The sequence below is a fragment of the Xiphophorus maculatus genome, chromosome 4 (assembly GCF_002775205.1).
Source record: "Xiphophorus maculatus strain JP 163 A chromosome 4, X_maculatus-5.0-male, whole genome shotgun sequence".
Taxonomy (NCBI): domain Eukaryota; kingdom Metazoa; phylum Chordata; class Actinopteri; order Cyprinodontiformes; family Poeciliidae; genus Xiphophorus; species Xiphophorus maculatus.
In genome coordinates, this window is record NC_036446.1 from 35,032,000 (window position 1) to 35,046,316 (window position 14,317).

Here is a 14,317-nt window from a genome sequence, read left to right on the forward strand (position 1 = left end):
AGCATTGAAGGGAGATGAGAATTGAGCAGAACTCAGCGTCATAATGGTCAGCCAAGTTTGTTGCCAAATGTGGAGTCAAACCACAAAGTTTCTAGCTGGTTGCTTATCAGCAGGTTGTGTTTTTCAGGATTTTACACAACGTGTGAGAAGCTGCTAAAAGCTTCTTGTGAAATTAATTTTAGGAATGGAAAGAGAAAAGATTGTTAACATTTAACTTAAAAAAAAAAAACTAGAGAACTTTTAAAAATGCTTTAAATCAATTTTTAAATTTATTTTAACAAAAAAGGCTCAATTTGCTGCTGTTTCAGTCTCGTGATGAAATAAAACATTGTGGCAAGAGTCCTTAACTTTTAGACAAAGTTAGCAATAAGATATTGGACATGTGACTATTCCAAAATTAAGTCAATTTAACCAAAAACATTTGGTTCCTATATATAAAGTAAACATACAAGATGTTATAAACCAGCAATATTCATGGCAACATTCCTGACAGACCGTTTTACTTCATTCAGAAAGAGTTTCTGACTCCGCTGCTGCTTCCTGCCTCTCAAACACTCTGAGCCGTTCAGAGGCAAAGGGGGGAGGAAGGAGCGCTGTGTTGGCCTTCCACACAGCGCTCCTCCAAAATAAAAGCAAGCTTTGCTTCATTCTGGGAGAGTATGTTAGACAGTCAAGGGGATCCTCAAAGTGTTATCTATATGGCCCAACAATGTTCAGTCTGAACCCAATCCAAACACAGCTTGTGTTGGACCCTTTCCTTTATGGAGTCAGGAAATGATGGAGGGATTGATCAAATCTGATAAATTTAGCATTTTGTCAGTGTTTAAAACTTACCCAATCTGCCATACAGGTGCACAAGGTGTTCCCCTGCGGACTGGCAGCTCAAGAGGGAACCATTCAAAAAGGAGATGTGGTTTTGTCCATTAATGGTCTAACACTGTGTGGTGTCAAACACATGGATGCCACTGCTATTTTACGTCAGACCCGTAGTCAAACTTTGGCTGTGGTAGTCATCTGCAAGAGAACTAACGAAGAGGAGAAAGATGGAGGAAACAGGATGGGAGAGGAAAGTGAGTCTCACTAAACTTATCTTCATCTCTGGGATTTAACTACCTTTTATTCCAATTGTGTTTAAATGTTACTTTGTCACAGCAGTGGAACAGGAAACCCCACTGAGTGTTGATGTGGAGAAAGGTTCTGGTGGAATTGGCTTTCTTTTTAAAGCAACTTTCACATGAAAGTGAAAAGCACCATTCTAAGAATAGTCAAAAGCTTTCAAATCTAACCAACTGATCACTATTTTGCAAAAAAACATATACTGTGGCTCTGTGGGTCTTGTGATTGGAAGGTTGCAGGTTCGATTCCAGCTTCCTCCTGCCACATGTCGATGTGTCCCTGGGCAAGATACTAACCCCCTGTTGCCTATTCGTACCGCATCGGTGTATAAATGTGTGTTTGTGAATGTAAGGTGCTTTCAGTGATCAAAATAATTGGAAAAGCGCTATATAAGTTCAGTTTATTTACAATTTCAGAAGTGTAGAACATGATAATTAATACATATTAATCTAAGCTTCCCCTGCGCCCTGAGAGACTCACGTTTTATTATTCTTTTTTAATCTTAGTATTTTTTTTATAGTCAGATCAACAGTAAGACTTTCAATTTCTAATTAAAAAAAATAGGCATTTTGAATTTTAAATGAGACCAAGAAAAAAGATGATTCAATATTCCTCCTCCGCCTCTTTTGAGTTCAGGCCAAAGTGTTGCACAGTTTCCTGCAGCTGTCTGGCCCGTCAGCTCTTATTTTTAAAAACACTAACTTCCGGTCTATTGCTAGGCTAGCGCCGCTGTTGACGCCCAGAGGCTGAGCCACAGCGGCAGGCTTTAAACTACAAGTGCTTGTGAAGCCATCGAACATCCAACAGATGATCTTCGCCAAAGTCAGACAATAACGACTCACTGTCTTGTTGGAAAGTAAGATCAACGAGGAGGATTTTTTGTGTGCTTCGTTTGCTGAAACTTTGTCCGGACCAACAGCCTCTCAGCGGACCACACCCTCCCTGCTTCCTCATAGTAATGCAGCGGGAGCGCGCAGGATTACTTTGGATCTCTGGGAATAACACCGAACTTCCTTTTCGCATTTTTACGATGTTGTGGTTCTAGAACAGGTCATCTATGGACTGAAATAGCACCGAGTAGCATGGACAGCAGCAAGTCCCTGCAGAGGAAATGTGGGGCTGCACCGGGTCCAGGCTCAAACTGGAAGGAGCGCAGAGTAACTGACGGATGATGCCGAAGCATCCGGAGCAGCCGATAGCTTCGAACCCAGGGCTCAGTTTGAGAAGGAAGAGGTTAAAAACAGACTGAAAGAGTTTTTTTTATTGCTGTTGTTTGTTGCCCTCTTCTCGTTGGAACTGCTAAAACAATGGTGCTGGAGAGCGAGCCCAAAGTCCCCGCTGTCCTGAAGAGCCGCACGGAGGGAGCCCGGATCGGAACCAGCATGAACAGGTCACTCTCTCTGTGGACAAGTTTGCGATCCAGTTACAAGCCTCATGTTGGAGCAAAATGCTTGTAACTTAGAAACACTGCAAAAGACTGTTAGCTAATGTTGAGCTGTGCTTTGTGAGAGTTCTGTAGCTAAAGGAGAGGAGAAAACATGTGGAACTGCAGTGTGTGTGTTCTGGAGATCGGGAGGAAACTGTGTGATTTTTATTCCACCAGAACCTGCGACTACACTTCTGATAATAACAGATAGTTTTGTTTGGGGCATTTAATTAGAAGCAAGTTTCAAGTTAAGTGTGTAGAATCTGTTTCACCGAGAAGTGCTAGAGACCCTGTTCTGTTAATACACTTGTTATTATCATTATTTTACAATCAATATCCCAGGCACTCAGCTGGGAATAAGCCACATCGAATGAAAAGGTTTGATCCTAAATCATCTTAATATCCAGTGCAGTAATTGCGTAGATGTTTTTACACTCAGCTCACAGTCCTGAGGAGAAAACTTTATCTACAAATGCTGAGCTGTACATGAAGGAACTTCAAGGAAGACTGTTTGACAAGTTTGTAAAAAAAAAAAAAAAACAAAGAAAATAAAAGAGCATTTAACCTGAAAAATGCAGCAGTAGAAAGCTTGAAATAAGCAAAGCTTTCACCTTCATCATTATGGCTAGCAGCGGCTCTGGCAGATCCACTTGTGAGGGATCAAGCAGCCCACTGAGTGGCAGTGTGCAGCAGAGGAAGCGGCTCTCCTTCATCTGTGATGCATGTAAGGCCAAAGTGCAGATGGTGGCTGACCTGCTGTTGCTGTCCAGTGAGACCCGGCCGGTCCTGACCTGTGAAGGTGTTGCACTGGCTGACACCTTTGACCAGTGCCGTGACACAGTCATTGCCAGAACTAAAGAGCTCTCCATTCTCACCCACGACATCCAGTGCCAGCTTAACATGGGTCGCTTTACAGAGGTGGGGGACCGCCTCCTGGAGATGGCCGACTTGGTGGTTTCTCTGACTGAGTGCTCGACACATGCTGCCTACTTGGCAGCTGTGGAGAACCCTGGCTCACAGCCCTGTCTGCCGGGTTTAGTTGATCGCTACAAGGTGACACGCTGCCGACATGAGGTGGAACAGAGTTGCAGCATCCTCCGAGTTTCTCCCCTGGCAGATCTCACCCCTCAGGTTCTTCTTGAGCTTTCCCAAAACATCTCCACCAATCTCAAGACTCTGACGGATATCTCATTGCTAGCCAGTGAGAGATCCAGGGACCGCTTTGCTAAAGAGCAGTTCAAGTTGAGTGTGAAGAGCATAAGCACAAGTGGCACTGCCTTCCTGGCCTGCATTAAAGAAGTTAAGACCCAGCCCAGTGAGCTGACCAGAAATCGATGCATCTTTTTTAGTGCTGCTCTGGTCCAGGCGGTCAGCGCCTTGGTTGGGTTTGCCACAGAGCCTCAGTTCCTGGGAAGAGCTGCAAGTGTCTCAGCCGAAGGAAAGGGGGTACAAACTGCAGTGTTGGGGGGGGCCATGAGTGTGGTCTCAGCCTGCGTCCTCCTCACTCAGGGCCTGCGAGACGTCGCTCAGCATCTTGAGAGCAGCTCCAAAATGGCAGACTACCGAGAGCGTCTGCGTAACTCAGCATGTGCCGTGTCTGACGGCTGCACTCTGCTCACTCAAGCACTAAGAGAACGATCTTCTCCCAGGGCTCTGCCGCCAGTAAACTCTCATTCTGTGAATTAGTTCAGGTAATGGCTGCTTGCCCTCTCGCCTCCTTTTTGTTTTGTGACCCAGCAAAGAGGCTCACCTGGATCACCCCTGTTCCAATGTTTCCACCATCGGATTTGGAGCAGCCTTATCGGGGTGTGTTTGCATGTGTAGGTGAGATTGGTGGGTGGCTCAAGTGTGTTTGAGTGTACCAAGTCACTGAAACAACCACTACAGGGTTTGTGCTGTGCTGGATGTGGCTTGAACCTTGTCAACGTGACCTCCGTGATCCAGGGTCAGCTGACCGCTCACCCCCAGCCAACGGACCGCAGCTTCAGACTGGAAATTTTACCTCAGTGAAGACAAAAGCTGGAGTGATGGATGTAGCCTCACTCGCTTCTGGACATATTTGGCTATATGTTCTGCATCAGATTGGAGGAAATGTTTCAGTGCTTGTATTTTTTTAAACAAGTGTGAATCTAAAATTGTCAAAAAGCTGCTGTGAGTGTGTGCTGTAGGTTTTACACTATTTACCAGACTTCCTATAGTATTTTGAAGTGTTTTGACCTTGCATGTAATGGAGTATTTATTTCAGCTAATAAAACAGTTGTTTTTGACAACCTATTTTTGGTTAATAGTATTTGACTAAACATTTTTCAGAGGGAGAGAGAGAGAAACAGAGACAGGATTATTTTTAAAAAAAACCATGAGCATAAAGCATGAAATATAGACTTCATCCAATAATTTAAAGAGACTTTAAATATGACAATCTTTAAAGCCCTTTTTAAGGTGTGTACCTTAGTTAAAGGTTTTTATGTATGAGTTTAAATTAGTTCATGGAATAAATTGTAGCAGTTTTGACTTTTGCTAATAATTCCAATAAGACCAGCACAAAACAGCTTCTTTTACTTAAAAAAAATCAAATGGGAGGTTTTTTTTTAAATTACAACAGAAATTTTCCTACAGTAGATATTTGCCAGAACTTACGAGTCTTCTCCTTTTCCAAAGGTCAGATAACATTTGTGGCTCTAAATGAGTTTTGTTAAGCTGGACTTAGAACAAAAATGTCTCTTTGGATTGTAAAGGTTGTAGCACCTGGCCTAGTTTTTACTGGGTGATTGTTGATTTGCTCCCATTTACTAAACTGATCCAAAGAGCTTCAGAATAAAGAGAGCAGTTTCAGTCAAATTCACAATAGCAAAAAGCATATTCATAAATAAAAAATTGAAACAGTAGCAATAAATAAATAAGGTATCGAGTTTTATATACTTAAATTATATTCTGCATGCTGGAAACAAGGATGTAAAAATCTATGGTGTAGGTAATAGAAGCTGAGCTCAGATCGTAGATGAATGATTTTGAAACATTGTAGCTGAGATGTTGGAACTGGAAACAATATCATTGTGACTTGTCTATGATTCAGCGAGAATGACAGAACATCATAAATGACACACAGATAATGTTTTTTATTTGAAATTTTAAAAATGGCCATTTAGAATCATTAATATGAATAACTAATGAATAGATGAAAATATTCATTGGAAAGAGTGAAATAAAATAAAGCAGAACCCACATTTACCATCACAAACCAGTGTTTCCCCTACCATTATCCAGGTGGGGGGCCCCACGATGAACAATGAGAGTATCAGCAGGAGTAACTGTTATTTCTGTTACTAAAACAAAGTACCTATTCTGCAAACATTGCAGTTTCCTGGTGGATCGCCAATATTTAAAAAGCCTGATTTGCTTCTGTACTAAATATAGCAACAAAGTTGCAAAGTTGACAACAGTTGTGAAATGTAGTCCTCTCAGACCTTTGCAGTGGTAAAAAAGATCGGTTGATGAGATGGGCTGTAACTATCGACCGATCGTCGATCACCCAAAGTTAAAGAAACAAGCCCATCAGTCTGCGTACCCCACCCACCTGCCCCAAAGGCCAAGTCCTGACAGAGACACAGCAAACCCTTTACGTATCTTTATATTTAGTTTGATGCATTATTTGAGGTGGGCCACTATTGTACCTAAAAATCTAATCACAGATGACCTGCATTTGATCCAGAATACTGCTCACTGTATTAAAATTTCCCAGTATAAAATTCCTACTCACAAACAGTTTAGATGGTGGTTGATGGTAAAGATGTTCTAAGTAAGGAATATTTTTATTTATAACATTTGGTTATATTCTACTTAGTTTATCCAGATGCACATTTTCAAATGAGTATTCCAGTTTTCTAGGTTTTGTACTCTGCTTTCAATGCAGTCTGATAAAGTTTATCTTGCCTGAAGTGGTTGGATATTAACAACAGAAGAAATACTGTAGCAATAGCCCATAAATATTTTCTATAATGCAGACATTATTCGTATGCAACGAAATTTCGTTCTGTATACACTCTGTGCATGCAAAATGACAATAAAGTCAGTCTAAGTCTAAGTCTATTAAGAGGAAACTGAAAATAGATAAATAAAGAGGACAAAAATGAAACAAAGAGGGTCATTATGTTACCCACATGGATATGCATTGGTTGCTGTTGGATACCACAGAACCCAACAGCATTGGACGTTTCCTGAATTATAGCGTGAAGTAAAATGTGAACAAAAGTGTGGATGAGTCAAGTTGAGGTTCATTTAGAGACTCCCGATTAATGACTGTGGATGAGACAAGGCTGCATCTCAGTGGGCCATGACTGGACTATCTTAAAATGAAAGAATGACACATGTGAGTGATGAAATTAGAGGCAGATACAGTGCCTATATTAAAGCATGGTGTGATTTGGCACTATATAAATAAACTGAATTGAATGTTGGAAAATACACATTCTCTGAAGAAAAACTTGTTTTGCAGATGGAAACACATTATTTATGCTGCAGTCATTTTATGTTCCAAGCCTTCCACAGGCCTGTTGCCAAGAAATGTCTCAACAGTCTGGATGGACATGAAATGTCTCAACAGTCTGGATGGACATGAAATGTCTCAACAGTCTGGATGGACATGGACTGTCAGTGGAGTTGGTGTGTTTGTTCATTGTTTGGTGTCTGCAGAGTCTGCTTCCATACCTCTGCTGAGATATGGATGTTATTGAAAATATAACTTTTCAGTAACATTTTGAAAAGTAAAATGCAACTAAAGAACTCAGTGTTCTTTAGTCCTAATGCTGTAATGGTAGCCAGAAATACTGATGAACCAGTGAATGGACCTTCTGTATACATGGTATACTTATTATCATCATTAGAGTCTTCATCCCCTGTCAGAAGAACAAACTGTATTATATAAAAACTTCAAATTAGAATAGATTTTTTTACAAGATCCAGGTTTGAAAATCTTTTTTTTTTTTTTAAAAAAGACATTTATAAAGTTGCAACTGAAAAAAATATGTTTAGGTGTCTCAATATTTCAGTCACAAAACTCATAGGAATTGGTACTTATATTGAATTTATTTTGCAGAAAGATAAACTTAAATAATTTTTAAACAAATTTCTTTTATTTTTTGTGAGAGTGGAGAAGAAAGATATTTGGCTAAAGATACTCTTTAGCGATATCATTTTTAAACAAATGAGTATCAGGGTGGAGGAGAAGAACATTGATGTCAGAGTGTTCCTTATGAATTTCTCTTTTTTTGTCTATAAAATCACAGTCATTTATAATCAAAGATGTTTCCTTTGCCGTACTGTTGCAGTTTAGGTACGGTCCACATTAACAAAACACTTTCAAAGTCACATCAAAGTCACTTTGCTACTACAATGATATGTCATTTTCCTTCTTTGTTGTTTCAAAAATCTTCAGACAGACGTGATTAGAAAAAATGTGATGTTTGGTGTAACATTCTGAAATGCTAGAAGGAGAATGAAGCCGTCTCACTGTTCTGTCTTCAGCCAAACATGTATAAATAATGCAGCTAGTGTTGGTTTGCTTCTCTCAGGTTTCTTCTACTTACACGAAAAGCTAATATAACATAGCAAAACAACTTGTTTTCATTATAATATTAAATAAAATGTAAAAAATAACTTAAACTGCAGATTTTTAAACCAATGTTGGCTACCCTCACCTCAAGCTTCACATGTTTAACTTTTCACTTTAAGTTTAGGTTTTTATCTGCCTGCAACTGCATGACCTCAATCTGACCAACAACATTCTTCTCAACCTGTTGAGCTATTATTGTATCTTAATTTGATTTATTGTCTTTCTGTCTCCTCCTCCTCCTCCTCCTCCTCCTCCTCCTCCTCCTCCTCCTCCTCCTCCTCCTCCTCCTCCTCCTCCTCCTCCTCCTCCTCCTCCTCCAGTTAGCCCATTCAGAGGTGATCTCAGAATGAGCTGCAGTCTCCTTCTGAAATGTGGTGACATATGAGAACAAGGTTGCATTAATGTGTGTAGGATTGGAGCCATACCTGTTTGCATCAGCTGCACATCACTGTCCAACTCATACATCTTTACTTCAACTGCTGCAAGTTTTTTTCTCAACATGACTTCAAGGCTATTTATCTCCATACTTTAATAAGACCATACTTGTACAATGAACATCACAAAATGTCGAGTAGTAAAACACACATGAGCTGAGAATTTAGCTGATACTTTGTTGCTCTGTGCTGATTTTATGAATAAAGTACACAATGAACAGTATAAAATGCACATTAAGTAATTACACTAGTAAGGCTGCTAAGTAACTTTGTGTTGTGCATAGATGTTTGTGGTCTTGAAGGCACAAATATTTAGTTGATCATTCCATATGAGCCGTGTGTTTATCATAAATCACTAATAAGTCATATTAGTGATTTACTATAAACAAAGTGCAGTCAGAACTTTGATGAAGTCATCTGACTTTAAAAGAAAAAACTGAAAAAAATGAGCTAGAAAAGTCAGGAAAATCCTAGATGTTCATTAAAGGCATTGATGGCCTCCTCCTCTTTTGGTTTTCCTTCTTGTCTCAGATGGGTGTCTGATTGCTGCTGTAATGTCTGACTGCCGCTGTAATCAATCAATCAAATTTTATTTGTATAGCACATTTCAGCAGCAAGGCATTTCAAAGTGCTTTACATCATTACAAACACAGAAACACAATGCAACAATCAAAACACGACATTAAGTAAAGTTCCATCAATAAATTTGTAATTGATTATGTTTCAAATACAATTCTAAACAGGTGGGTTTTTAGTCGAGATTTAAAAGAAGTCAGTGTTTCAGCTGTTTTACAGTTTTCTGGAAGTTTGTTCCAAATTTGTGATGCATAGATGCTGAAAGCTGCTTCTCCTCGTTTGGTTCTGGTTCTGGGGATGCAGAGCAGACCAGAACCAGAAGACCTGAGAGGTCTGGAAGGTTGATACAACAAAGGCAGATCTTTAATGTATTGTGGTGCTAAGCCATTCAGTGATTTGTAAACTAACAACAGTATTTTAAAGTCTATTCTTTGAGCTACAGGGAGCCAGTGGAGGGACTTTAAAACTGGTGTTATGTGCTCTATCTTCCTGGTTTTAGTGAGAACGCAAGCAGCAGCATTCTGGATCAGCTGCATCTGTTTGATTGATTTGTTGGACAGACCTGTGAAGACGCTGTTGCAATAATCAATGTGACTAAAGATGAACGCATGGATGAGTTTCTCTAGATCTAGATGAGACATTAGTCCTTTAATCCTGGAAATGTTCTTCAGGTGATAGAAGGCCGACTTTGTAACTGTTTTTATGTGGCTCTGGAGGTTCAGGTCAGAGTCCATCACTACTCCCAGGTTTCGGGCCTGATCGCTGGTTTTCAGTTGTAATAACTGAAGCTGTGCATTGACTCTAGATCTATAACTCTAGATCTATAACTCTAGATCTATGACTAGATCGTTCCTCTTTAGGTCCAAAAATAATAACTTCAGTTTTGTTTCTGTTCATCTGGAGAAAGTTTTGGCACATCCACACATTTATCTGTTCTAAGCATCTGTTCAGTGATTGGATGGGCTCTGAGTCACCTGGTGACATCGTAATGTAGAGCTGTGTGTCATCTGCATAGTTATGGTAGCTAATATTATTTCCTGTTATAACCTGAGCTAGTGGGAGCATATAAATATTGAATAAAAGGGGTCCTAGGATTGAACCTTGGGGTACCCCACATGTGACCTTTGACCTCTTTGATGAGAAGTTTCCAATTGAAACAAAGAAATCCCTGTTCTTTATGTAGGATTCAAACCAGTTAAACACTGGACTGGAGAGTCCGACCCAACTCTCCAGTCGATTCAATAATATGGTCATGGTCAACAGTGTCAAAAGCTGCACTGAGGTCCAACAGAACCAGCACTGTGGTTCTCCCACAGTCCGTATTTATATGGATGTCATTGAACACTTTTACGAGGGCGGTCTCTGTGCTGTGTGGTGAGCACGAAAACCAGACTGGAAGGAGTCAAAGAGGTTGGTTATAGTTAGGAAACTAGTTAATTGTTTACACACAGCTTTTTCAATAACTTTGCTGATGAATAGGAGGTTGGAGATCGGCCTGTAATTCTGCATTAGTGATTTGTCCAGACTGTTCTTTTTTATAAGTGGTTTGATTACTGCTGTTTTCAAAGCCTGGGGGAAAACGCCTGATGAGAGCAATGAGTTTACTATTTGGATCAGATCAGAAACAATAACAGGCAGGACTTTCTTAAAGAAATGTGAGGGTAAAACATCCAGACAGCAGGAACTGGAGCTTAGTTGACTTATAATTTCCTGTAGGGTTTTATAATTAAGTAGTTGGAATTGGGTCATTTTTTCTGTATTTGTTTTGTTTGGGCACAGCATTGGTACTGACTTTACAGTGGATGTGCAGATTAATCCTCTGATTTTTAAAATTTTCTCTGAAAAGAAGCTGGAAAACTTGTTGCAAGCGGCAATACATTGGAGTTCAGGCGATAACGTCACAGGAGGGTTTGTGATTCTGTCAACTGTTGCAAATAAAGCTTGAGCATTTTTAATGCTTTTGTTTATGACATCTGCAAAGAAAGCCTCTCTTGCATGTTTTAGTGTTAAATGATAGTTACGTAGTTTTTCTTTATAGTGTCGTGATCTGTGTTTTCTGCGTGTTAATTTCGAGTTTCCTGTGTCTCTGTGTCTCCGTGTTGTCCTGTTCTCCCCTTGATTAGTTCCCAGGTGTTTCTTGTTCTTGTTCTTTGTCCGGTCCTCGTCTAATGTGCGTTCATGTTGTTCCGTTGTCCCTTCATTTTTACTGTTGCTACCGGCGTCGAGCCCTGGTTTCCGCTCGGCCGTGCTGCCCGTTATTTTGGACTGTGTTTTGCTGGACATTCACCATTAAAATCATTCATTTATCACATCCTGGGTCTACAGCGTCTGCCTCACCACTTCAACACCCGCAATTCATGACAGAAGGACCCGACCAGACCGAACGGTGAGGTATGCTATTTTTTCGACATGGACCCAGAGGAGTTACAAGAACTCATGGAAACTATCAGCGAGTATGAGGAGGCAATGGCCAAACCGTAAGCTGCTCGCCGACGCCTCGGTTTCGCCATCCACTTGGGACTGTTGCTGGACTTCTGGGTTCCACGCTTTCTGCACCAGGGGTTGGTGGAATTGCAGAGTGGGAGCGTGAGGCAGCTCTAGCTGTCATGGCTGGCGACCCTCTGCCTCCCAAGCCGAACATTCCCTCCATCCGCTCCACCAGCCCAGCTCCAGCGTCTCCGGGACCAGCGTAATCTCCAGTCTCCACCGCAGCAGTTTCTCCGCCCCTCGCCGCCACCGCTGCTCCGGATCTTCCGCCTCTCTTCGCTGCACCCGAATCTGCCGGCGCTCCTGCCGGTGCTCCTGAGCCCCACGCCCACGCTCCAGAGACTGCTCCAGCCACGGTCCCCATGGTGATGGGGTTCCAGGCGGCCTGCCTGGCTCCAGGCCGACAGGCGGCGCGGGTAGTGGGTTTTCCTGCCCCAGTTAGTCCCCACCTGATACCCCGACTCTCTGCGTTTCTCCCGAGACCCCGACTCTCTGTGCTCCTCGCCGCCTCAGGGCGGCACCAGAGACTCTTCGTCGTCGCCTCAGGGCGGTCCCCGGGACTCGTCGTCGCCGCCTCTGGGCGGCCCCCGGAACTCGTTGTCGCCACCTCCAGCGCCGCGGGCGACCGCCGGACAACCTCCTTGGTTCCCGCCTCTATTTGGTTTTGGACTCTTGGCCTTTCCTGTGCCTCCGCCCTCTCCGTTGGGTAGTTTTTTGTTGTTACTGGACTCTGGCCCCCCGTCCAGCGCCCCTCCGCCCACACTTGTGTTTTTTTTGTTTTTTGGGCGTCTGGTAGCCGCACTTGAGGGGGGGGTACTATCGTGTTCTGTTTTCTGTGTGTTAATTTCGAGTTTTTGGTGTCTCTGTGTGTCCGTGTTGTCCTGGATTAGTTCCCAGGTGTTTCTTGTTCCCTGATTACCCCCAGTGTATTTAGTGTCACCTGTTCTTTGTCTTTGTCGGGTCCTCGTCTAATGTGCGTTCGTGTTGTTCCGTTGTCCCTTTATTTTTACGGTTGCTACCGGCATCAAGCCCTGGTTTCCGCTCGGCCGTGCTGCCCGTTATTTTGGACTGTGAAAATAATTGCTGGACATTCACCATTAAAATCATTAATTTATCACATCCTGGGTCTACAGCGTCTGCCTCACCACCTCATCACCCGCAATTCATGACATATACATGTCATAATGAACGTGAAGTTGAGTTTTACACCATTTTTGTTCTGCCCTATGGCAGAGTTGTCTTGCAGATCTAACTGTTTGTGCATTTCTCCATGGAGATTTCTTCCTACCAGACACAACCTTCATTTTAATTGGGGCAACGGAATCAATTATATCTGAAACTTTAGACTGAAAATCATTTACCAACTTATCTATGTCATTACAGCTTAAAGGTGAGGAAGAAGAGTAGATTTGATTAAAAGTTTCTGCTGTGTTTTCAGTGAGAGAACGTTTTGTGATGGTTGCTGTTTATCCAAGTGAGTTAAAGGATATAGAACTTTCAAAGATAACAGGAAGTGATCCGACAGGGTGACATCAGTTACAGAGAGATTGGAAATATTCACACCATTACTGATAACCAGGTCCAGTGTGTGTCCTTTAGTGTGTGTTGCTTGTTTGACATGTTGTGTTAGACCAAAAGTCTCTAAAATATTAGCGAGCTTTTTTGCCCCTCTGTCTTGGGGGTTGTCAACATGAATGTTGAAATCACGACAATTATTAAACAATCATGTGTGTACAGTAATGTGTGACTGCTGCTGTAATGCTGTTCCCTTTGGCAAAGAATGACAGGCAGTCCCCCCGGCCCTATCAGGGCCCTATCAGGGCCCTATCAAAGCTCTTCTGTATCAACACATACGCCATCTGATCTATAAATTATGCCCCGCCTCTTCCGTCACAACTCTCACACAGACAAATACAAGTCTAATCCCCATTCATTCATTCATTCATTCATTCATTCATTCATTCATTCATTCATTCATTCATTCATTGTCATTCATTCAGCCTAGTGTTAGTTCATACTCATACATACATTTTCGATCTATCATTCAGAATAATATGTCTGTATGCTTTGTGTGTGCGTGTGTGTGATATTTTAGTAGTGTATATGTGCAATTTTAGTGTTTTGTTCTCACACAGACAAATGCATGTCTAATCCCCATTAAATCTACTTTATGAAAGATTTAAACAAATAAACAAATCTGGTCAATTACTCATTTACTGGATGGAAATGGTGATATTTTCAGTTTGGAGGAATTTAACATGAGGTATGGAACTGATTGTTCACTAACAAATTATAAGAAAGTTTTATATAGTATCCCTAATGTCCTCACACTGTCAGTTAAAAACAATTTACATAATTTCTCTATCTCAAGACTCCATAAGATTCAAGTTGAGTATATGGACATTAGAGATAATAAATGCAGCAACGGGTTTTTGAATCAGTATTCTATAAATAATATGTACACAGGAAGAATGAAAAGCACAGTTCTTTTACAAGATTTTAACAAATCTATGATAGTCAAAATGAGGACAAACTGATCCTAAATATAAAGAATTACATTTTAAAATAATAAATAACATATATCCTTCAAATGACTTATTAAGAGAGAGCTTTAATTTTAATGTTGAGAATTGTGGTTTTTGTACAACTCAAATGGAAACAACTAAACAT

At 41.2% G+C, this 14,317-nt stretch overlaps 1 protein-coding gene across 1 annotated transcript; it reads left to right on the top strand.

The window, feature by feature from the left end:
• The first annotated feature begins 1,833 nt into the window (after positions 1-1,833).
• tlnrd1 (talin rod domain containing 1) lies at positions 1,834-4,816 on the top strand. The gene has a single exon (XM_005817012.2). It carries the CDS (start codon positions 3,164-3,166, stop codon positions 4,226-4,228), a length of 1,065 nt encoding a protein of 354 aa, XP_005817069.1. The 5' UTR covers positions 1,834-3,163; the 3' UTR covers positions 4,229-4,816.
• The last annotated feature ends 9,501 nt before the right edge of the window (positions 4,817-14,317 follow it).

Bases quoted from the DNA above. Each gene is read 5' to 3' on its own strand.
- tlnrd1 (XM_005817012.2), top strand. From the start codon at position 3,164: ATGGCTAGCAGCGGCTCTGGCAGATCCACTTGTGAGGGATCAAGCAGC.